The sequence below is a fragment of the Geotrypetes seraphini genome, chromosome 1 (genome assembly GCF_902459505.1).
Source record: "Geotrypetes seraphini chromosome 1, aGeoSer1.1, whole genome shotgun sequence".
Lineage (NCBI taxonomy): Eukaryota > Metazoa > Chordata > Amphibia > Gymnophiona > Dermophiidae > Geotrypetes > Geotrypetes seraphini.
In genome coordinates, this window is record NC_047084.1 from 269,001,873 (window position 1) to 269,028,101 (window position 26,229).

General features: G+C 42.6%; 1 protein-coding gene across 3 annotated transcripts in view; it reads right to left on the bottom strand.

Annotated features, from left to right (window-relative positions):
• The window catches only part of TACC3 (transforming acidic coiled-coil containing protein 3), a 195,617-nt gene that overhangs the window by 98,217 nt on the left and 71,171 nt on the right, over positions 1-26,229 (bottom strand). For all 3 annotated transcript variants that reach the window (XM_033951090.1, XM_033951080.1, XM_033951099.1), the window contains exons 6-9: positions 19,503-19,575; positions 7,984-8,152; positions 7,657-7,715; positions 7,436-7,569 (exon numbers count right to left, since the gene is read on the bottom strand). In XM_033951090.1, coding sequence (XP_033806981.1) covers positions 7,436-7,569; positions 7,657-7,715; positions 7,984-8,152; positions 19,503-19,575 — 435 coding nt within the window. The remainder of the gene's footprint in view (positions 1-7,435; positions 7,570-7,656; positions 7,716-7,983; positions 8,153-19,502; positions 19,576-26,229) is intronic.

The following is a 26,229-nucleotide window of genomic DNA, read 5'->3' on the forward strand; positions in this document are numbered from 1 at the left end:
GGCCCAGGTCCAAATGCGAAGAGCCTCCTGACAAAGGAGGCGAGATCCGGTGCCGCCCTGTTTGTTGATGTAGTACATGGCAACTTGGTTGTCCGTGCACAGAAGCAGAACCTGAGGGCAAAGAAGGTGCTGGAAGGACTTGAGAGCATAGAACATGGCTCGTAGTTCCAGGAAATTGATGTGATGGAGACGCTCCTGCGGGGTCCAAAGACCCTGGGTGCATAGGTCTCCCAGGTGAGCTCCCCATGCATAAGGGGAGGCATCCGTGGTGATGATCATGGAATGCGGGGGCAGATGAAAAAGAAGGCCCCTGGAAAGATTTGAGGAGTCCAACCACCATTGTAGAGATCGCTGAAGAGACGATGTCACAGAGATGGGATGAGAAAGAAGATTCGAGGTCTGTGACCACTGGTTGGCCAGAGTCCATTGAGGTGTTCTGAGGTGGAGTCGTGCCAGGGGAAGCACATGTACCGTCGAGGCCATGTGGCCCAGGAGGACCATCATTTGTCTGGCAGAAATGGAGTGATGAAGGAGCACCTGACGACACAGGCGGAGCAGAGTTCGCTGACGATCGGAGGGGAGAAACGCCCTCATTAGTGTGGTGTCGAGAACCGCTCCGATGAACTGAAGTCGCTGAGTTGGAAACAGATGCGACTTGGGGTAGTTGATCTCGAACCCCAGAAGATGGAGGAGAGAGATGGTATGATGAGTGGCTTGTAGCACAAGTGGAGACGTAGGTGCTTTCACTAACCAATCGTCTAAGTAGGGAAACACCTGGAGGTTGTGAGACCTGAGGAAGGCCGCCGCCACAATGAGGCATTTGGTGAACACTCTGGGTGATGATGCCAGGCCAAAAGGTAGCACCTTGTACTGATAATGGCGATGGTGCACCTGGAATCGTAGGTAGCGACGTGAGGATGGATTGATTGGGATGTGAGTGTAGGCCTCCTTGAGGTCCAGGGAACATAGCCAGTCGTTCCGAGAGAGATGAGGGTACAGCGTGGCAAGGGAGAGCATTCTGAACTTCTCCTTGACGAGACACTTGTTGAGGTCCCGGAGGTCGAGAATGGGACGTAGGTCTCCTGTCTTTTTTGGAACTAGAAAGTAACGGGAGTAGAATCCCCGGCCCCTTTGTTCCAGAGGTACTTCTTCGATGGCATTGAGTAGAAGGAGGGATTGGACCTCCCTCAGGAGGAGGGGGGTTTGAGTTGAAAGAGAAGCAGACTCTACGGGAGGATTGTCTGGTGGAAGAGTCTGGAAGTTGAGAGAGTAGCCGTGGCGGATGATGTTTAGGACCCACTGGTCCGATGTGATGACCTCCCAACGGCTGATGAAGATGTGGAGCCTGCCTCCGATTGGCTGAGGAAGAGGCAATGAGGGTGGAAGACTGGCTAAGCCCTGGAGAGAGGAGTCAAAAGGGCTGAGATGGTTTGGCAGGAGGAAGAGCCTTGGCCGGTTGATTAGACTGGGCACGAGCCTGGGTGTGCTGGTGTTGGCGGGCCCGCCTAGGTTGCTGTGGAGGTGGATTGAGCGGCCTAGCGGAGAACCTGCGTTGATATGAGGTTTGTGGCCTGTAAGGACGAGCAGGTGGAGCCTTTTTCTTAGGTTTTATGAGAGTGTCCCATCTGGTCTCATGGGCAGAGAGTTTTTGCGTGGTGGTATCCAGGGACTCTCCGAATAATTCATCACCAAGACATGGGGCGTTGGCTAATCGGTCTTGATGGTTGACGTCCAGATCAGAGACCCTGAGCCAGGCCAGGCGGCGCATGGCCACGGCGATGGCAGATGCACGGGAGGTGAGCTCAAAAGAGTCATAGATAGAGCGCACCATAAATTTTCTTAGTTGAAGCAGGCTAGAGACGTGCTGTTGGAAAAGTGGAACCTTATGCTCTGGCATGTACTTTTGCATGGCGGAGAGTTGCATTACCAGATGTTTGAGGTAGAATGAAAAATGGAACGAGTAGTTGTTTGCCCTGTTGGCAAGCATGGCATTCTGATAGAGCCGCTTGCCAAACTTGTCCATAGTTTTGCCCTCTCTGCCAGGAGGGGTGGAGGCATAGACACTGGAGCCCTGAGTCTTTTTTAAAGTGGACTCCACCAGGAGAGATTCATGAGGGAGTTGGGGTTTATCAAATCCTGGGATTGGTATAACCCTATAGAGGCTGTCCAATTTACGGGGGGCCCCAGGAACAGTCAGCGGGTTCTCCCAATTTTTATAAAAAGTTTCCCGTAAGATATCATGCACGGGCAACTTTAGGAACTCTTTGGGAGGTTGATCGAAATCTAATGCCTCCAGGAAAGCTTGTGACTTCTTAGAGTCAGATTCCAGAGGCAAAGACAAAGCACCCGACAACTCCCTGAGGAATTTTGAGAAGGAAGATTGTTCAGGTTTAGATGCGGTATCGGGTGCCGAAGGCTCTTCATCCGACGACGATGCATCCTCCTCGGTACCGGTAGGGGATTGTTCCCATAGGTCCGGGTCTCTGACATCGGTATGTGCGTGTCGAGAGACTGGAGTGGAAGGCTCGGCATGGTGAGTTTTAGACAAAGACTTGCCTGAGCGTACCGAGACGTTACCGGGTGATGTAGACCTGTGTCTGTCTCGGTCCCGAGAAGTACGGTGCCGGTCAGAGTCGTGGGGAGACCGGTGCCCTGCCCGGTCCCGAGGAGGATCGGTCGTCGTCAAGGCTATAGCCTCGGCATGGGAATGGAGATGCGGTGCCGAGAGAATGGGCATGGAGGAGTCCATAGGTACCGAGGGAGTGGATACCGGTTGGACGGTATGGGGCTCGGGCCGGTCTGGTACCGAGAGCAGCGGTGCCAAGATAGAGGGTAAGAGCTGCTTAAGTTGCTTGTGGAGTTGTTCCTGCAACTTGTCCTGGAGGATGGCCGCAATGCGGTCATCCAGGGGAGGCACCGGAACCACTTTTTTCTTCTTTGGTTCCATGGGTGCCGCTCTACACTCCGGCGATGAGGGGGCCGATGACGAGGCACTCACCGAAATCGGAGTGGAGCGTTTTTTGGCTCGGCGTGGAGCCGAAAGGACTGGTGTCGTCCCCGAAGTGGGAGGGCGCTCAAGGGTGGAAGGCTTCTTAGCCGGCTTACCTGGCGCCGGGGGCGCCGATGTCGACTCAGGCGGTGTCGAAGTGGTCGGTGTCGATTTCGACGGTGCCGCAGATGAAGAGGTCGAATCCATAATCGGGCCGGTGCCGAAAAGTAGATTTTGTTGGATTTGACGATTCTTCAAAGTGCGTTTTTTAAGAGTGGCACAGCGGGTGCAGGAATCCGCCCGATGATCCGGTCCCAAGCACTGTAAGCACCAGTTGTGTGGGTCAGTGAGGGAGATCGGGCGTGCACACCGCTGGCACTTCTTAAAACCGGGCTGCGGGGGCATGAATGGGAACACGGCCTCCGCAAAATCAAACCCCGAGGCCTGGATCGTGCTAACAGGCCCTGCCGGGGCAGGAACGAAAAATAAAGCAAAAAGAAAGAAATTTTTTTTTTTTTTTTTTTTAAATAGAAAGAAAAAAGCACCCGAAGGTGAAAAAAATCGAAAAAAGAACGCGAGCGGGAAGGCAAAAGGAGTATTTCAACGACGTTGAAAAACACACGTCTTCTTCGCTCCGCGGAAACGGAAAAACTGGGGACCACGCACTCCTCCGTCGGGCGGGAAGGCGCACGCGCGGTGCGGCCAACTAGAACTTTCTAGTAAAAAGATCCGTACCGTGGGCTCCGTCGGTGACGTCACCCATGCGTAAAGAATATGCTGCCTGCTTGTCCTGGGATAAAAAATGTTTCTGAGGCCGCACAAACGCGCAAATGCTGCAGCAAGACAGAGGGAGCCGGGCAAGACAATAAACACCCGGGGGCAGCAGAGGAAAACACTGCATCGCCCTCGACCGAGGCCACACAAAATACTTCATTGGGCCACATGCGGCCTTCGGGCCGCAGGTTGGACACCCCTGATTTAAACAGTTGATTCAAAAATGATTCCATTTGTCAAATGATATTACATATAGAGAAATAAGACGAGCCAAAAGCAATGAGAATAATCATTAATCAACTCTTCTTCCAGAACCTCCATAATAATAAAAATAGATGTTTGATATTATAACCTCTATAAAGAAATCGGTTGTTCACAATTCTCCAGAAATTCCTGTAATTTTACAGGATCTTCAAAGTTTAAAGTTTTATTGGCATATGTTACCCTCATTATAGCAGGGTACATCAGTCCATATCTAGCACTGAGAGATCTTAGTTTTGGGCGCATCTCCAACAGTTTTTTCCTTTTATATGCAGTAGTCTTAGCAAAGTCAGGCACAATATGTATTTTTGAATCCTGGCACTTTAGATTTGTATTTTCTTTTGCTAGTCGGATAATTTCTAACACTTGTTGATGTCTCAAAAGTTTAAAAATTAAAGGACGTGGCCCCTGTTGTTGACTTGTTCTCTATGCAGGGATCCTGTGAGCCCTTTCAAATTCAAGTGGAAATCTCGTTGTAAGTGGCAGGATCTTTGGAAGAAAGCTTTCTAGGAAGAAAATTGGGTCATTTTTTTCCACTCCCTCTGGTATCCCGATTATTCTCAAGTTATTTCTTTTCCCTCTATTAATACAGTCTTCCAGGTCTCTCGTCAGAGTATCTATTATTTTCCTGTCCACTTTGTATTGCTGTATCTCTTTCTCATTTGCCTCCGTTCTTTTCTCCAGTTGATCCAATTTGAGATCAATAAGTTCAACCCTTTTCATGAGGTTTTCTACCTCATCTTTAACCTCTTGAAGTTTTTGTGAGTTGTTAGAGACAATATCTTTGATTTGTCTGAGCTCTGATAAAATATCACTGCTGTCTTCTTTTGGCAGCAGCACTTTCGTGAGAGTTGCCGGCTCTGGCTTAGATCTTTTAGCATTACCTGAACTTGTACCAGGCATGTCTCCTTTCTGCTGTTTACTCGATGCCATATTAAGCTCAGAAATCGTAAATATAACTGGTAGAACTAACTTTTGTAGCTTATTTACTCTTTTATTAAGCCTATTACTGTGGAGCTGCTCTTTCACCCGACCATTCAGCTGCGCTTCCAAGCCACGCCCCCATGTAATCCACTTCTGTTAACAGGACCTGTAGCAAAGGCTCGCCCTCCGCCAGCACAAGCCTATGCAACCTGGTATGACAGGTGTGTGTTACAAAAGAGGCTGCTACAGCTGCTTTGATTTCCAAGGCCAGCCCTTCAAACTGTCAGGATCACATTCACTCAGCGATCCTGCATATCCTTTAATACCATGCCTCCCTCACTTGGCAGACATATGCATTTGGTCACCTGTGCTACTAAGGAATCTAAGGCTGAGCGAACATCTGCTAATACTCCTGTGCCATCAGATACAGCTGAGCCATTGTCTTAGCTACCTTTAATGAGCCTTCAGAATCACTCTAAAATTGTCCTTACCGGGGCTCCGTCGGTGCCGTCACCCATCAGTCAAGAATATGCTGCCTGCTTGTCCTGGGATAAGCATCCCTATGCTCCATGACATACACTTAAATCAGGATGCCAGGGAAGAGGACTGGGTTCTCACTCCACTCAATATAGAACACGGAGTAGATCCCCGCAGGAAGTTAGCAATAAGCTCTAACAAAACTGCGGATTTGAATTATTGGCAAACCGTGGGGTCAACCCACTGGTCGAGGGCCACCACTGTATCTTGTGTACCAGTACCTGCCTGTGAACCTGCATCTCCCAGCAGGGAGGGTTTGCTCTGCGACAGTAAAGGCATAAAGATAGACCCTTCATCCTCCAAGTCTTTGTCTGAAAGGTTCACCGGATCTTTGCCAGCCTCTGATAATGAGCTAGATGTGCCCTGGAAGCCCAAGCTTCCTCGCACACCTCCTGGTGTGCTTCCAGACCTCCCCTGGGGATGTCATCCATCCAAATAAGCTCCTCACATCAGGAGAAAATACTTTAAGGCAGCATGGAGTCCCCATTACACGACTCCAGCTTGCATCTCTTGGGCTCCATGGCCTCGATGCTCCTACGCTTAGACCTGGGGTCCCCAAAGTCCCTCCTTGAGGGCCGAATCCCGTTGGGTTTTCAGAATTTCCCCAATGAATATGCATGAGATCTATGTGCATGCACTGCTTTCAATGCATATTCATTGGGGAAATCTTGAAAACCGACTGGATTCGGCCCTCAAGGAGAGACTTTGGGGACCCCTGGCTTAGACAGACTGCCATTCCATGGCTTTGGAAGAGATTTCTCCCAGCAGAAAGCCCCCCCCCCCCCCCCCGACGGTTCCTTAGCCCTAGAGACCAAAGGCTATGCCGGATACTTCAGCATTCCCCTTCAGATGCTGCAGGGAATAAGGCACAAGGGCACACTTTGGGTGCTCATACAGCACAAACTTGGCATGAATTTAGGCTGAAGGAGCCTGAGGACACCATCTCTACCAATTTTGAGACAAGGTGATCTGAAGAACTTTAAAAAAACAAATAAATAAAATAGGGAAATCCAAGATGGCCACTGTGGCATCATTTTGGGGCCAAACTAAAAACAAACAAAAAAACCCCCTCAGAAAAAGGGATTTGATGAGGGGAACCCAAAAGGAAGGGGCAGAAACCTTTAAAACTACCTTTTAAAGATCCCTCCAACCCTACTTCCTCATAGACTAACATCCTTATTCACTGTGATCTATGCTATGAATGTGCCGCAACCTGCCTAGGCTCTTAAAGTATCTGGGAGAATTTTAAAGGATCTGGGAGAAGAAGTCACTGCCTTAAAGTGACTGTTCTTTCAACACTGAAATCTTGAGGCTGCCAGTTGGACTGAAGTTTGACTGATCCTCAAACCCCAGCAGACCTGCACACACAAAAGGGGGAAATAAAATGCAGCTGGCACCCTGTAGAGCCCTGTTGAACCCCACAATGGATGCCCGACAGCCTGCACTCAAACCCCCGAGACCCTGAGAAATAAACCAAAAATAATGAGCAAAGCTTCTAGAGTACTGAGCCCTAAGCTCCACAAAAGTTTCTTCTGGCTGGCTAACAGCTACCATAGAGGGATTGGCCTGTCGGCTACAGACCTCAGTCTGCTTTCTCCTCCACAGGGGCAGAGCTTGAACCAGGATCTGGGGAGCTCTGAGCAACGAAAGCCACAAAAAAAATAAAAATAAATAAATATACAGAGCAGTTCAGAAAGACTCCTTCTGGCTCATGTGCACAAGGAAAATCTGAAAGGGGCAGCAGAGCCCTCTAGTGAAGGAGTTTGTGTTAAAAAGCTAAAGAGGATTCTTTCTGCATGGCTCGCAAGAATGGGAAGAATACCCTACCATTCCGAATGAGACACTTATTGCGCTTGAAAATTAAAAGTTAGTTCATTCACAACTACTATAAAGCTTTTTACAGGATTACATTTTCTCTGTATTCGTGCTAAACAAAAATCTCATACATACCAACTGTTGAAAGATACATTAGTCAGACAATTTTTTGTTTCCTGTACACTAGCGTGTGTTTTTCTAGGGCTCTCTCTCAGCAAAGGATCAAATTTCAAATAGAGAGACTGTTTTCTTAAAGCAGACTCTTTAAACTAGAAAAATAAACAAAGTCACAGTTTTAAAATAAAATTGGCAATTTAATCTTATTTTAGACAGTTATATACACCGAAAATGCTTACTGAAGAAGATCCAAATTGTTCCAGGTAGTCTATCTCTATTGGTTGGCACAGTCCTTCAACTGGAAAGAAAAAAAAAAAAGCAAACTTTTGTTCCATCAGAATTAGTCAATTGTTTCAACACATTTTAAAATCAAGCTACAATTTCCATTTGACATGACTTAAAAAAAACACATTTTTAGTAAGAGATAATAAATTAAACCAATTCCAATATCTAAACAGTTACTGTGGTCGACAAGCTGTATTTCGGGACAATTAAACATGTAGATAGCAAAGGTTACAAGCATCTCGCACCAAATAGCTGTACAGCTTAAACAGATCTAGCCTTACATTCTGTAGCAGGCTTGAAGTCCATTTCAAAGACTGATGCATCAGCATCTGAACCTGGTTTCACTGAAGCTCTATCTTCATTCAATGCACCCTCAAAAGCTTTTCTATCACTGACTGAAGTCAGGTTGCCTTTGCTGGATGAACAGTCTAATGGATTTGGTTCTTGTTCCTAAAAAGTAAGGATAACAATTGTACTATAATAATGGTAGGACCAGGTTTACATCAAGCTCGGATGCTGAAAATTGGCAACGTCACTGAAGGCTGGCAGCATTTCACCAGTAGAATAACTAGTCCAAAAGCTTCTCTGCAAACTACAAGAACAGCACTATAATGACATGAGTCATGCCCAGTATCCATTTCACCCAATTAAACTGAAACTACTTTGCAAAATATACCCTGACTTTCTCAGGCTAAAGCATACCTTGCTTAGCTCAGGATTCACCAGCAACTTTTATAGAATAGCTGTGCTAGACTTCAACATTTGAAGACTACAGTTGGGTAGCTCCTAACCTTATAGGGATGTGCAATTTAATACAGCGGCTTTATGTAACTCAGAAAAGCATCTTAGTGATTTATGACCCTACAATCTGTATTGCAAAAAAATGGCCAATGAGTGGTGAGCCATCCATGTGGAAAGCCAGCCCACAGTGTTACCATTGTACTGCGAGTTCCCACTTGTTGATATAAGCTAGGACACGGTGGCTGGTAAGCCATGAGTAACCTGCTGAAACAGTATGTTTGTGTGTGTGGGGGGGGGGGGGGGGGGGAGAACAGTGTTCACTGCGGTAGGCCATTCACTGCCCTGTGGAGGGGTGAATGGCCTTGCCTCCGCAGTTAAGGGAGGGAACACGTACGGTCACCCATCGTGCTCCCTCCCTCCTTACTGATAGCCACCATCCGATCGCTGCTGCTGCCACCAAAGCATTTCCATCCTTCCCTCCTTATGGCTCGCTGCCGCCTAATCGCCACCTGAGCATCTCCCTCCCTGCCCCTTACCTTTTTTTTTTTTTTTTTTTTTGGAATCTTTAATTTTAATTTTTTTTTTTTTTTGAACTGTAACGGAATACAAATGGCACAAGAACAGAACTCTGGCTGAACAAATTCTAGTATTGTCAAGGATGAAAGACGTTTCTTGGAAATATGGATTGCACACTTCTTTATTTATATTTGCGAGTTATGGTATCTTTGTTTTTTAATTAAATTATGTACAAGTGATATAAAATATTTCTTTGTAGACCCCTAATGCACATGGCGTAAGCTGAAACGCATGTGATGGGTCAATGGAGACAAATCCCAGTTTATTGAGACCCTTTGTGCTTTTTATGCTAAATTTTTTTTTTTCCCATATTATTTTTTATTTTCAAATTTTACATAAAGTGTACAATATAATAAAATACAATTGATAAATATACAATATCACTTTTATATCTAATACATTATATTCTAAGTATATTTTTCTCCCTTTCCCTCCCCCTACCCTTCTATTACTTATATTCATACATTATATATTGTATAATATATTATAACATATTATGTATAAAGTTATTTTCAGTACCCCCCCTTTATGTGTGTCACAAAAATCATATTTAAAAGAAGAAAAGAAGAAGAAAAATTCTGCTATTTATTCATTACAATATTTTGTCAATGGCCCCCATATTTTTATAAATTTTTTATATGTCCCTCTTTGTATTGCTATTGTTCTTTCCATTTTAAATATATGACATATTGTATTCCACCAAAATGTATAATTTAGATTGTTATAATTCTTCCAATTATTGGTTATATGTTGAATGGCAACCCCTGTCATAATTAATAAAAGCTTATTATTTTCTGGTGAAATTTGACTTTTTTTTCTCATCATCATTCCAAATAATATTGTATCATATGATATTGATATATGATTTTCCATCAATTTATTAATTTGTGGCCAAATTGAATTCCAAAAACTTTTAATATAGGGACAATGATACAGTAAGTGGTCTAACGTCCCTGGTTCCAGATTACAGTGCCAGCATTTATTTGTCTTAGAACTGTCTAATTTTTGCAAACGTGTAGGGGTCCAAAAAGCTCTATGTAATAAAAAGAACCAAGTTTGTCTCATAGATGCTGACACTGTACATCTCATTCTCCAAGACCAAATTAGTGGCCATTGAGATGCATTAATTTGATGCTTAATCTCAATGCTCCAAATGTCTCTTAGACCATTTTTTGGTTTTTTATTCAAATATCCAGATATTAATTTATACCACAATGCGGCTTGATGTCCTAGGAAGTCTGCTTGAAAACATAAGAACTTTAAACTATATTGATTATTCAATGTTTTCCATTCAGGGAACCCAACCTGAATGGCCTGCTTCAATTGCAACCATTTAAAACCTTGTGTTTTATTAAGACCAAATCTATGTTGCAATTGTGAAAATTCCAGCAGTTTGCCTTCTGAAATAACATCATCTAGAGATCTAATGCCTGCAATAATCCAGTTCTTCCAAAGGATTTGAGCTCCGCCAATTTTGATCTTGGAGTTTATCCATAAAGATTGATTAGTTGATTTATTTATTGGGATAGGTGTTAATTTACTTATAAATCTCAATGTTTTCCAAGTATCCATTAAAATTTTATTTTCTCTATATCTTCTAGGCATGTTAATACTTGGAAGGTGAACTAAATTTAGAGGAAACATAAGGCGCCATTCCAAATACAACCAATCTGGTGCATTATCTATAAGTTCTGGGAGGCTCCAATACATACCCTGACGTAAAATATAGGCTTGATGGTACCTATAGAAATTTGGAAAATTTACCCCTCCCTCCTTAATTGATTTTTGCAAGGTTACTAAAGCTATTCTAGGTGTTTTACCAAGCCAAAGAAATTTTGTTAAAATGCTATTAAGTTTTTTATAAAAGGACCCCTGAAAATAAATAGGTATCATACTCATTTGGTAACAAACTACAGGTAATATCATCATTTTAATAGTTTGAACTCTTCCCCACCAAGAAATATGTAATGGGTTCCATTGCTCGCATAACTCCGTAACTTTTTTTAATACAAATTTTTCATTCTCTTTTACAGTATCTTCAATTGTATTTTTAACTTGAATGCCAAGATATTTAAATCCTTCTTCTTTCCATATGAATGGAAAAGTGTCAAATAGTCCTTTTACACAATGAATATTTAAAGGTATAATTTCAGATTTATTCCAATTAATTTTATAACCTGAAAATTTACCAAATTTATCAATTAATTCCAATAAAGAAGATAAGGTAGACTCTGGATTTCTCAAATAAAGCAAAATATCATCAGCATAAGCCGAAATTTTATACTCCATATCTGAATATGGAATACCCTGTATCTCCTCCTTTTGCTGTATTGCTAACAATAAGGGTTCTAATACAATGTCAAATAACAAAGGAGATAAAGGACAACCCTGTCTAACTCCCCTCTGCAATTGAAAACCATCAGATATCATATTATTAATATTTAATCTTGCAATCGGGAAGCTATACAAAGTTTTTACCATTTGTATAAATCCAGAACCTATACCAAACCATTCTAAAGCCTGATACATAAAATTCCATTCTACCCTATCAAACGCTTTTTCTGCATCCAATGAGACTGTAAAAGTTGGTTCATCCATTTTTTTTGATAAATTTAACATATGAAATAATAATCTAGAGTTATTAGAGGAATGTCTTTTAGCAACGAAACCCGTTTGATGCATGTCTATAATATATGGGAGAGCTTTGGCTAATCTTAGAGCCAAAATTTTCGCCAAAAGTTTATTATCCACATTTATCAAAGATATAGGTCTGTAGTTTGAAACCAAAGTAGGATCTTTATTTGGCTTAGGCAAAACAATTATTATTGATTCAGCCATAGTACCTTTAATATCACCTTTTATAAGTTGTGTCTGATATAATTTTAGTAAATATGGGGTAAGGACATTTTGAAATGTTTTGTAAAATTCTACTGTATATCCATCACCACCTGGAGCGGATCCAACTCTAAGAGATCTCAATGCTGTTTCTAATTCTTTTAATGATATAGGTTCATCTAAACTCCTTTTTAAATGTTCAGGAATTTTAGGTCCAATAATTGAATCTAAAAAATTTTTACCATCTTTTTGTCTCTCAAAATAAGGCTCGGAAGAGTTGCATCAGAGACGACCTTTCCTGCAGCCACACGTGATTTCAACGCTCCAGCTACTGGTAGGAAGCACATTTAGAAATTGCCTGCCACGAAGGTAAGGGGCAGGGAGGGAGAAAGGGAGAAAAGGTGGGGTAGAGAGGAACAGATGCTGAAGAGAACTGGGGAAGGTGAGGTGGAGAGGAACAGATGCTGAAGGGAAATGGGGAAGAGAGATTCCAGACTACGGGGGAAGCAGAGGGAAGAAGATGGATGCCAGACAAAGGTAGAAAAAAATTTGTTGTTGGTTTCTGCTTTCTTCATCTTCTCATTCATTTCCTTCCATCCACAGCCTGCCTTCTCAGTCTCTTCCATATTCTCTGTTACTGTGCCTCTCCCTTCCATATATAAGCAAATGGCCCTCATTTATAAGTATATGAGAGACCAATATGTTTTACAATTGAGACCAGCAGTCTTATTCAAGCTTCCACAGGCAATGGACTCCACAGCCTTGAAGGTTTACATTGGTGGTAATCACCATCAACTACTTGGGACAGCCCAGAAGAATCCCCTTTAATAGGTAGAAATTCTGACTCTGCTGGACCTGGCAGAGGCTCGTCTCCGCATTGCTCTTCAGAAGGCACACAGGCAGTGATCCAACTTTTTGCTCAGCTAGTTGGTAAATTATACCAAATCTGATACCCTTTCAGAAACTCTCCTAGCTGAATCGAGGCTATCACCCACTGGAAAGGTCTCCATCGAGAACCAGATGACTAGGAGGTACCAACCTCCTTGAGATCCAAAATTGGGTAAAAGGAAGCACCCTTCTTGGGCACTATAAACTAGATCAAATAGCACTTGAACAGGAAACTGGATCAACAGCCCTTAGCTAATTAGCCTTTATAGAGTAACAGAATTTCTCTGAGCAGAGCCATAGATGAAACCATAAAGGCATTGGAAACAGGTTCAGCAAACTTCAATTTTCATAGTGATCTTTCTTAACAAGCTTTTTGCAAATTAAGACAATTCTGTTTCAGCAATATTATGGGTTAATTATCGACTGTGGGTAAAGTTATTAAGTTTAATGCAAGCTTTGTAGTTTCTAATATGTACATTTGTACTTTATAAGCATGTTTTTTTGTAATTGTTATGAAGTTTTGTATTGCACACTTAAGTCAATAGCGGTATATAAAATGAATAAACCCAAACCAACGCAACCACTGCCACACCATTTCTAAGACTCACTGATCATAGCTGATTAGGTCCCACTTGTGAGCAGCAGGCTCAGCCTATTTCACCACCTGCACTTCTAAGGAACTTAAAATGACCTTCACAGATGACTTCCAAAAGCTGAAATGGACGACAAACCAGAGGCTCAGGATCCTTCATCTTGCTAGCCCCTGAAAAGCCAACTTTTTCCTGAATCTAATGCTGAGGGGCTTGAGCCCTCCACCCCCATTGTTGGATTGAGACCCCATCATCAAAGTATGACACTGCCCAGTGTGGGGGAAGCTATGTGGCCTAGCCTAATCCAGATTCTCTGCCAAATTCTTATTCAACAGCAAATGGAACCTTATGGGCAGTTTATTCAGGCATGAATTGAGGTCATATCAATCACCAGTACATGCCACTGTCTGAACAAATTCAGACTAGGTCAACAGTATATCTGCCGAAATACAGACTTCCAGGCTCTCCAACTGATCAAGCAGTATAACATGCTTTATTTCAGCTATTGCTTCCCCCCTCCCCAAAAGCCAATTAAAAAAATTTAAATCCAGAAAAGAATTTCAAGTGATGTATATGATTCAATTGATGTAATATTGTGTTCTTGATGTAAGATGAAAAAACGAATAAAGAATTGGGGGGAAAAAAAATAAATCCAGAAAAATAAGACAACTAAAAAGATTATGTCCTTATACTGATAATATCTTTCAAGTAGATAGGTGAGATATTCTAAACATGTGGGTTATCTCCCAATGGCCACATGACATATGCAAAAGGAATGCATTCCAGATTTTTTCTGTGACTCTGTACTATTTCACCTGCAGATAGTACCCCAGCATCAAGAGCCCCAACCCAAACCAACGGGAAAATTCCCAAGAACCAAGGGGGGGTGGGGGGCAACATCAACCGGGATGGACAATTGAGAACCTCTGCATGCCTTCCTAGTGTATTGCACCCCATCGCAAGCTAAAATTAGCAAAACTGGGCCCAAAATATAGCTAACCGATGGCAGAAGAGAGCCTCTTGTAAGTGGAGAAAACAGAGGTCCATTTTGCAATGCCGGACCTTGCAAGAATTCACCTTTACTCTCAGAAGCAAGGAGTGCCCCAAGAGACACCAGGCCGTGGCATCAAGTCTGATTGTAGATCTGGAAACTGGCTCCGCCAGGGATAATTCTACCTCAAAAGCACTTTATGTGCAGAAGGACAGGGAACACTTACAGTCCTTGCTATGCCATTGAGGACTATGGACTTTTCCTCTAGGACAGGGGTGCACAACTTCAACCCTCGCCAGGCCAGGTTTTCAGGATTTCCCAAATTAATATGCATGAGATCAATATGCATACAATGGAAGCAGTGCAGGCAAATAGATCTCATGCAAGTTCACTGGGAAAATCCTGAAAACCTTACTGGATTTGGCCTTCGAGGGCTGGAGTTGTGCACCCTTGCTCTAGGAAATTGTCCAAACCTTTCTTAAAACCAGCTACGCTATCTGTTCTTACCACAACCTCTGGCAATGCGTTCAAGCTTAACTATTCTGAATGAAAAAATATTTCCTCCTATTGGTTTTAAAAGTATTTCCCTGTAACTTCATCGAGTGTCCCCTAGACTGTAATTTTTTTGACAGAGTGAAAAATCGATCCACTTGTACCCATTCTACTCCACTCAGGATTTTGTAGATTTCAATGATATCTCCCCTCAGCCGTCTCTTTTCCAAGCTGAACAGCTCTAACCTTTTTAGGGCCCCTTTTACAAAGGTGCGCTAGAGGTTTTAGTGCGCGTTACAATGTCGCGTGCTAGATGTTAATGCTTCCATAGAGCTGGCGTTAGTATTTTCCGTGTAGTGCGCGCATCTTCGAAAAGGAGCCCTTAGTCTTTCCTCGTACAAGAGGAGTTTCATCCTCTTTATCATCTTGGTCACTGTTCTCTGAACCTTTTCTAGTGCCGTTATATCTTTCTTGAGATAAGGAGACCAGAAGTGAGGTCGCACCATGGAGCGATACAGAGGCATTATAAAAAACATTTTTTACTCTTGTTAAACCATCCCTTTTTAAAAATAATTCCTAGCATCTTGTTTGCTTTATTGACCGTCACCACACATTGGGCAGAAAGTTTCATCATATTGATTACAATGATACCCAGATCCTCCTTTTCTTGGGCACTAACTCCCAAGGTGGACCCTACCATCTGGTAATTGAGATTCAGGTTATTCTTACCAATGTACATCACTTTGCATTTGCCACATTAAATTTCATCTGCCACTTGGATGCCCAGTCTTCCAATTTCCTAAGGTCTGTCTGTAATTTTTCACAATCTGCATGTGTTTTTACAACTTTGAACAGTTTAGTGTCATCTGCAAATTTAATCACCTCACTTGTTCCAATTTCCAGATCATTTATAAATGTTAAATAGCATTGATCTAGTAAAGATCCTTATAGCACGCCACTGTTTGCTCTCCTCCATTGAGAAAAATAATTTAACCCTACTCTGTTTTCTATTCGATAACAAATTCCTAATCCACAACTGAACCACCTAACCCATGACTCTAATTTTCTCAGAAGCCTCTCATTAGGAACCTTATCAAAAGCTTTCTGAACATCTAGATCAGTGGTCTCAAATGCAAACCCTTTGCAGGGCCACATTTTGGATTTGTAGGTACTTGGAGGGCCACTGAAAAATAGTTAATGTCATTAAAGAAATAAGAATTTTGCATGAGGTAAAACTTTATAGTTTATAAATCTTTCCTTTTGGCTGTCTTAATAATAATAATATTGTAATTTTACAATATTATTATATTGTAATTTGGCTGTCTTAATAATATTGTAATTTGTGATTATGATAAACATACCGAGGGCCTCAAAACAGTACCTGGCAGGCCGCATGTGGCCCCCGGGCCGAGTTTGAGATTACTAATCTAGATATACTATATCAACCAGCTCACCTTTATCTGTAGCATGAAATGATTTTATAATTCTGCTTGGAGTTAAGATGGTTTTATAATTATTAATTTGATGTATTTAAAAGTGAATTTCTGATGTGGTCTTTAAGCCAGTACAGCCATCTGTTCAGAAAGGTGTTAAATGCCCCATTCAATAGAAACAAAAGGAAGGACTGAGCCATCTGCCTTCAGAAAGTGTTAAGTACCTGGCCAGGGTGGATAACAGGATGTAGGCCAAAAAACCAAATTCATCTCTGAACTACCCCAGTCTGAACAACAGAAGCTCATTTTTGTGTTAAATGCATCTACTACAAAAGAAAGGACTGAGCCATCACCTTCAGAAAGTGTTAAGTACACCTTTCAAAGACATGGCCATGGTGGATACCAGAGCTAAACATCAGTGGAACAAGATCAAACAAGAGCCCTTAACACCAAATTCATCTCTGGGCTACTCCAATCAGCAAAAATAGAAGCTCATCACTCCATTTTAAACCACTCAGACATAGATTCACACCTCATCCAGCAAGAACAGTAACAATACTCTGAATTGTGACACCATGTTAAGCCATTGTAATTCAATCATCATCCACCTACGAATAGAGAACTGATTAAATTTTTAGAACAGGTCTCAACCCTATAAAATATGAAGCAAAATCCTCTCAGGAGATAAAATGCTCACTCTCCCTCTGGAACCAGCCTGGATCAAGCTACAATTCTTCTCCTCCCTGGATCACCATGCTGCTTCACTAGGCCATGCAGCCTCTGCTCCATTTTAAGGACTATTCACATTTTGAGTAATTTTGAACCTTTAATCTTAGAGAGAAATTTTGTCTAGCGTATTTCTATTAATTCTTTGCTCAAAAAGATCCTACCTGAAACAACTGCCTACCTGCTTGATTAAATTCTCAATTTGCTTATAAATGTTCTGAGTCTCGGTCCTTAAATAGATAATTATGGTTAGAGCTGAGTGTTAATAAAGCGAGCTAACTTCCTCCCAAATATTTCATTATAAAATATATTCCTCTCTATGAGTGTGATATATTTTATTGGTGGATATTAATAATAATTTATAACATATCCATATGTTTATTTACACCTTCAAAGTCATCAAGCAAATTGGTGAGACAAGATCTCCCTCGGCTGAACCCATGCTGACTTATTAAATCATGTCTGTCTACATGTTTCACAATTTTATTTTTTATCATAGTTTCCACCATTTTGCCCAGCACTGAAGTCAGGCTTACCGGTCTGCAATTTCCTGGATCTCCCCTGGAAACCATTTTAAAAATTGGTATAAGATGGGCCACCCTCCAATTTTTAGGTACTATAGACAATTTTAGCGACAGGTTACAGATCACTAACTGCAGGTCAGCAATTTCAAGTTTGAGTTTTTAGTACCCTGGGATGTATACCATCCAGTCCAGGCGATTTATCACTTTTTTAACTTGTCGGATTACCTTAGTACATCTGCCAGATTCACCAAGATTTTTCAGTTCCTCCGCATCACCACCCTTGAAAATGGTTCACGTAGATCTTGCATCTTCTTTCATAAAGACTTAAGCAAAGAAGTCATTCATTCGGTCTCTTCGATATGGCCATATCCTCCTTGAGTGCCCTTTTTGCTCCTTGATCATCCAATGGTCCCATGCATTCCCTCACAGGTTTCTGCTTCTGATGTACCTAAAAAAAATCCTCTTTTGCAAGTTTTTCTTCATATATTTTCTTAGCTTTATCAATGTTTTGCCAGTGCTTGTCTCTTGTCTTATTTTCTTCATTTGGATCCTTTTCCATTCTTTAAAGGATGTTTTCTTGGTGCCAATAGACTTTTTCACTTCACCTTTTAACCATGCTGGCTCTCATTTCCTCTTCTTTCCACCTTTGCTGATATGTGGAATACATCTGGTCTGGGCTTCTATGATGGTATATTTAAATAACATCCATGCCTGGTTTACAGTCCTAACCTTTGCAACTGATCCTTTTAGCTTCTTTTTAACCATTTTTCTCATTTTATCATAATCGCCCTTTCGAAAATTAAATGCCTCTACAGTAGATTTCTTTTGCAATGTCATTCCCAGTATCAGCTAGACTTGTGTGAAAAGTTTTCTACTCCCAACCCCTTTTAAAAGATTATTCTTATCATGTGGCATAAGCTTGTGAGACAAATGTTTCCCCGAATGTCTATTTTTTTTAGCACTCCTATTAGCTTAAGCTTTGATTTTAATCAAGGAGAGAAGAACCCATTTGCTATCAGTGCATATACTATTTCTCTTTGGCATTCTGCTCTTAACTCTCTACCTACGTTAGTCATAACTGTAGGTAATTTTCTTCCCTTGATATGATGATTATACCTTAATATGCATGAGCAAAAATTCATCAAGTCATCGATTCCATTGACATATGAGGTAGTCATACGCGGGATGATATTGCATCTTAAACTCTCATTGGATAGATATGTCGGCTTTTCCTTATGACTGGGATAACCATGCAAATGGTTACCCGTAATTGGAAAAATTGGGATCGCCTTAGTTTTACTTTTTGGTGGGTGAATTTATGCTTAAGTTATAAGTATGAGAAGATGAATGCGGATATGCAGGGGCATTCTAAGTTATTCAAGTTAGTTTTGGGTCCATTGACGTCATTTGTGAATTTGTTATAGTTATTATCTTCATTTCTGTTGGTATAATACACACACATCCGGGGGGTATATCTTTTGTGTGATTTTATTCCCTGATGAAAATGTTGTTTGCGGGGGTTATTGTTGTATGGATATTGATTGATTATAAGTGCATATATGATTATTATTATTTGTATGTATACTGTATTGCATTTTTTGGCAGCTTTGAAAACTCAATAAAGATTTTTTAAAAATATATATATTTTTTAACAAACCTTATTTGCATCACTCTCTCCCTTTCCCTACTCCTCTATTTTTTATTGTAATCTACCCATTCCTTCCTTTCCTCATGTTTTCCTAATGTGCTTGTTCAGTAGGAATTCTGTTCCTGTCCTCATTTATTTTCATTTTTTTTAAAATAATGTTTTTATTGTAAACCACTTAGATTTTAATCTTGGTTTTATATTTGCAGCATATTAAATAAATTGAGCTGGTTTACTGTTCATAAAAAGATAATCTCAAATTATGGAAAAAGGACACTTAAGTTACATCAGAAAATTTCCTATAAACAAAGTTTTTTTCATTCAAACATGCTATGGGTTTCAGGAGAAAATACACATACCATATTTAGTTCTTTAACTTGTCCTTCTGATAAAGCCACAGATGTACCTTTAATTGCACTCACTTGGATCTCCCTATAGACAAAATACACAAGCAAAATAAGATTCAGTGGAAAATATATATACAGTGGTACCTTGGTTTACGAGTGCATCGGTTTGCGAGTGTTTTGCAAGACGAACAAAACATTTGCAAACTTGGTGCCTCATAAACCAAGCTTGCCTCGTTGTACGAGCGCCCCCCCCCCCCCGGCATCCCCCCTGAGCACGGCAATGACATCCCTTACCCCGACTGGGCACCAGTGCCATTGCCCGAAGATCCTTCTTCTTCTGGCGCGGCCTGGGCTGGGCTGGATTCTCAGATTCAGAATCTCGGAGAGAGCGAGACCAGAAGACTTTGAGCATGCGCAAATGCTCAAAGCCAGCCCAGCCCAAAAGAGGGAGGATCTCTGACGCACCGCCCAGCCCAGGCCGCGCCAGAAGAGGGAGGTTCTTCGGGCACCAGCACTGGTGCCCAGTCAGGGTAAGGGATGTCATTGCCGTGCTTTGGGGGGGGGGATGCCGGATCGTGGGGAGGGGTATGGAGCAGCATCGGGGTGGCCTCAAGGGGGGGGGGGAATGGAGCAGTGTCAGTAGCCTCGTGGGGGGAGGAGGTGGAACCAATCAAAGCGGTTTCCCTTACTTCCTATGGGGAAACTTGCTTTGATATACGAGCAATTTGGTTTACGAGCATGCTTCTGGAACGAATTATGCTCGTAAACCAAGGTTCCACTGTACTGTATTTCAGAACTAAATCAGTTAATGACTATTTGTGGATTTTAGGAGTAGACTTCTGACACAGGAGGCCTACAACCAGAATTCCCCTACATCTCTGGCACCACCTCCCCCCACAACAACCAAAAAGACTACTACTTACCTTTGAAGTGTTCTGTCATCCTCTTCCAACAACACTATTTTGGAAACAAGTGATGATTCAACCAATTTCAATCGACAGCAACACAACTGTCCCAATTATCAGCCAGATCAATTAAGAACAACTAATGACATTTCCCTAGACCAGGGGTAGGCAATTCCAGTCCTTAAGAGCCAGAACCAGGTTTTCAAGATATCCACGAGATAGATTTGCATCTCAAGGAGGCAGTGCATGCAAATCCATCTCGTACATATTCATTGTGGATATCCTGACCTGGCTCCGGCTCTCGAGGACCAGAATTGCCTACCCCTGCCCAAGTATATATTATTTATTAGGAATGCCAGGCTTTCATAAAGCAGAAAAGTATTTAGGGACCCCATCAGGCTCTGTCCAAAATGCAAGCGCACTTGGGGAACAACAGTCTGAGCTCTGAAGCAGAGAATGACACTGTGACCTTTTCCCATGGCAAAACCACAGAAACGGGGAAAAATTTGACCCATTTACCGCGGGTTCAGGAACAAGGCTTTTAACTGTTCCACAGGAGCGGTAAAGGACCTTGTTCCTACAGTAAAGGACAACATTGCCGTGGATCACCTCCTCTCCCCTCCCAACCAGCAGCCGCCCTATCAATTGCAGGTCCAACAGCCCCAGCAAACCCTGCCCCGTGGTTTAAAAAAATGGCCCAAAAAACCACAAACCTGCAACTCCCCTACTGGGTCAGCCCCTTTGTGCCTCCCGCCCTGGGCCTACCAGTGTCTTAGAAACTTCAGTGACCGAAGAGGCAATGTTGCAGGCCTGCTCTGGGGCCTGCCCCCAGCCAAGTCCCTCCTTCTGATGTAGCTTCTGGTTACCATTTTGACACTGCCAGTTTACCTTCCTCCCTGGACGGGGCTCTGCAATCTTGCACACTGGTCATAGGGTCATCCAAACCCTGGCTGAATAGGAGCTATCCCTTAAAGGGCAACTGGCTCAAAGTCTCTTTAGAAGATGAATCACCAGACCACTGCTGGATCCAAAGCAGTCCGAGAGAGAAAACAGAATGGGCGCCAAGTTTGACTAAAACTGAAGATGTTGTACAAGACATCAGCCATGTAAACCACTCCGGAGATGAGAAAATCCAATTCGCAAAGCACCACACTGCCAGGATCATGGCGCAGCTTGGAATGGCACTCCTGAGCTACAAAATAGGAGGCCAATGCCGCCTTAACACCAGCAGTGGCCGAGGACAAAATCCACACTGGTCTTGAACATTCTTCAGGACTACTCCCACCATCACTGGGGAGTGCGCTTATGGCCACCGACGAATTCAACTTCAGGGAAGTAAAGCGCTATTAAAGGCAACCGCCATGGGAGTAGCCGTGACATGACACAAGCCCATTTCAAGGAACCTCCCAGAGATCCGTAAGAATCCGAACGAGGTTTGGATGAATAGGAAGAGAAGCAGATTGTAGCCTTTGGTCACTCATTAAGAGGAATATTCTTTAGTGACAGGCTGTTCAGCCTGCAGCTGCAATTTCTAAAGAGATTCAGAGATCAAATCATCAAGATGCACATGCTGGAAGAAAAAGTCTGCGCACAGCAGGATCTACCCCCAAATCAGAGGCTCCACTGAGGTCCGGATCCTGGAGATCCACCAAATTAGCTACATTAACATCTGCCACAGCATCTTCTTGAGAAAGCAGGGGTATGAAAAGAGTGTCTGGCGCAACTGCGTGCACAACCAGCCTAGAAAACAGCACCCTTGATGGAAGGCAAGGGAAAAAGGCCCTGGGGTCCACTGGAGCAGGGATCCCTGTGACAAGCACAGATGCTGGTGGAAGGGAACAGGCAAAGACATTTTCACTATGTATGCCTAAAAAAGCATATTCACAAATTCCGAGGAAAACATCTTCTGTGGCAGGAGCTGACCTCTGCATGTCAGTTTTAGGCTGTTAAGAGAATTTGTTTCGCCAAGTGACGCCAGCGCACACCCCAGGGTCCACTGACACTATTTTTGTGAAAGTTGGGGCAGAAGGCACTTGAAGACCCTCCTAGAAGGTCAAATGGATTGAATCTGGGCAGGCTGTGCATCCTTCGCGGGCTGCAGCACACATGAACAGCTACGTATCCGCCAGCCATCCACCGCAAATGAGGCATGAATCCACAACATCCTGCCTTCAAAAATGAAGTTGGCAAGTCATGACCTTAGAATTACAGAGTTCTAAGTGACAATTTTCAGTATTTTTAACTCCAATGACTTCTGGGTTCTATCTGACATGGAAAAATTATGTTTTAACCTGTTAATTTTCTTTCCTTTAGATGCAGCAGATGAATCCAGAGACCAATGGGGATAGCCCACATCTAGCAGCAGGCGGAGATAGAGAAACTGATTAACAGGTGGCCCTATTGGCTGGCACTCCTCCTGTATCTCCAGTATAGCTCCTTGCCCAAGCATCCGTAACCATCAAGAAGCATAGCATGTAAAAAAAACTTCTTTCCCATAACAAATCTCAAAAGACAATAATACAGAATGTAACATCAACAACAACAAACTGCGAAAGTTGCACAAGAAAAAAAAACGACAGACAATATCCAGAAAGGGTGGGGCTCTGGATTCGTCTGCTGTGTCTAAAGGAAAGAAAATTAACAGGAAAGAACTTAATTTTTCCTTCCTTAGCAACAGCAGCAGATGAATCCAGAGACCAATGGATGTAGCAAAGCAATCCTCAATCTGGGTGGGAAGCAAACGCCGTCTCTGCAACAACCGAAGCACTAAACGCATCCATCGCATGCGCCCCCACATCCAACCGGTAATGCTGAGATAAAGCACTCTCGGAAGACCACGAGACAAAACTCCTCCAAAGAAAAAACCTCTGGACCAAGTCCAAGAAGTAGCCATCACTCTGGCGGAAAGGTCATGAAGTTCTCTCGCCAACCTCTTCCCTGCCATCAAGCAAGCGTAAATAACGTCCTCCTGGACCCATCGAGCTTTGGACACCACCATACGTTTGAGGCCTCTCTTGAATACAAAAAGGTGATCTAAACAACCACCAGTCGTTAGAAACCTAGCTCGCGGAGAACGCGACACACTTTTAAAAAATGCAGTGAATAAAAGCACTCCTCCCCATTTCATCTCCCAGGAAGAAAAATATATACCTACATATAGAGACCCAGTCAGACCCTCTAACACTGGAGGGAGGGTGAGGCAGGGACCTGGGGGGCCCCAGGTGTAACCCCTAAAGCCGGCACCATTCTGCCGGACACTCCTGTCTCACTGAAAAGAAAACCTCCACAGGAGAAATAGCACTGATAACTCACTGAAGAGAAAATCTCAAAAGGAGAAATAAGTTTCCAGTCACAGCCAGAATCCAGGAGCTAGATGAATAGCGACCATCACCTGCTGAGAGATAGAGCATACTGGAGATACAGGAAGAGTGCCAGCCAATAGGACCACCTGTTAATCAGTTTCTCTATCTCCGCCTGCTGGTAGATGTGGGCCATCCCCATTGGTCTCTGGATTCATCTGCTGCTGTTTCTAAGGAAGTAGATGTTACAATACTAATGAGGATTTGGAGAAACTCTGTTCTGGTGTTAATTAATAAATAAATCCACACATGTCATTGAACACCAAATTGCCCCACAAACCTCCACTTCAAATTCCTGAGAATGACTTTTGGTATAGTTAGAACCATGTAATTCTAATGTCAAAGTATAAAATGGTGCTTGGCAAACAATGGTGCATTAGAAAGACTGATTACTTCAGGCAAAGGAGAGGATCTCAAGAATGGACTTTGAGGGTATGACTATAGAGTGCATAGAGAGATGAATACATAAGAACATAAGCAATATTGGGCTCCTTTTATCAAGCCGCGCTAGTGGCTTTAACACGCGTTAGTGGCTTTCATCACGCGTTAACCCCCGCCCTGGCCTGAAAACTACCGCCTGCTCAAGGGAGGCGCGGTTTAACATGCGATATTCCACGCGTTAAACCACTAGTGTGGCTTGATAAAAGGAGCCCATTAACTTGAGAAGGATTGTGAAGGGGAGCAATCAGCCATCTGGGAAGGATATTATTTCTTTGAGGGATGACTAATGAGGAATTGGGACTGGTGTAGTATTTGGGGAAGGGAGGGAGTCAAAAAAATTGAGACTGGATCATACTATAGGTTCTTGGAATGTTAATGGGCTGAATTACCCAGGTAAATGAAGTACTGTGTTGAAAGAGTATATTAGGATGAGTTGGGATATTAATAATAATAATAATAAACTTTATTCTTCTATACCGCCACAATCTTGCGACTTCTAGGCGGTTTACAATCAAGAGTGCTGGACATTCAGCGAAATATAATAAGTAGATATTCAGAGGAAATACAGAGATCAGAGACCTCAGGAGGCAATAGTATAGAAATACAATTTGCTGAGCGAAAATGTAATATGTACATTTTTAGTAGGTAATGTCCGACAGGACCTGTTGGGGATAATAGCAACGTAAAGTTACGATAAGATGAAGATAACAGATTATATTTATAACAGTGCTGTAAGTTCAGGTGGAATAGGGAGAGGGTAGGGAGAGGGAGAGCGGGTCAATTGTTTAGGTATTTCTGGAACAGGTATGTTTTTAGGAGTTTCCTAAATTCCCCGTATATAGTGGGCGAAAGCAGTTGGTCTAGGTCTTTGCCCCATAGGACTGCTTGGTGAGAGAGAAGGTGTTCGTGGTGTTTTTTCATTTTGCAGCCTCTAACTGGAGGGGAAATGAGTTTTGGGTGTGTGTTTCTCTTGAGTTTGTTATTAGAAAATGCGAAAAGGTCCGTTATGTACTTGGGGGTCAGGCCATATAGTACTTTGAAGCAGAGGCAGGCAAATTTAAACCTTATTCGGGCTTCCGTTGGTAGCCAGTGCAGCTGCCGATAGTAGGGCATCACGTGGTCGAATTTCTTCAGCCCGAAGATAAGTCTCTGACCGCAGCATTTTGCATTATTTGGAGACGTCTCGTATTCTTTTGTGATACATTTAAGAGCTCAAGATATTCATTTGGTTTTTTTTTCCAATTCTTTATTCATATTTTTATCTTACATCAAGTGTACAATAATACATCAATTGAGTCATACACATCACTTGAAATTCTTTCCTAGTATCATCTACAATATATGAATTAATTCCCTTTCCCACCCATCCTTTCTACAAATATTCATTTGTTGAGAAATCCCTCCTTTGAGTTGGGTTTGGCCCGGAATGAAGATGGAAAACATAAGAAAGGGGGTCTTGCTATTTTAAGCAAGAAGGGGTAGGGATGGTGATATTTGTCCATTTTTCACCAGACTTGTATACTGGGAATGAATAATGATAGGAAATTCAAATGGTAGAGTTGTTTGTTGCATCACAGATTAGCAGCTGCCAAATGTGATTGCCTTGCATTGGAAAAAAACTACCACCCATACAGAGTGCATGGAAATGAAGGCTACAACAGCTGGTTCAAATGAGGTGTTTGGCGGATAAAAGAAAAAGGACATTATTATGAGCATCAAAAATATTGGAATCTCATTAAAACCAAATGAAGTTCAAGCAGGGGGGGGGGCAGAGGGGAACATTGGGTGTGACAGGGGAAGAATGCCCTGAACTGGGCATTTCATATACCTGCAAGATAATTAGGATGGAGCAGGGTTGTGTTGGAGGAGGAATTTGTGATTAGACTGCATGTATTGAAATAAAATTTAAATTAAAAAAAAAAAAGAGGGAGACTCATGTAGAAACTCTTCTCTTGAGGTGAAGGGTCAGAAGGAATTCCGTATATGACTCCTCAATTTGGCTTTTCATTTGAGTCCCATGAAGGGTCCCAGTCA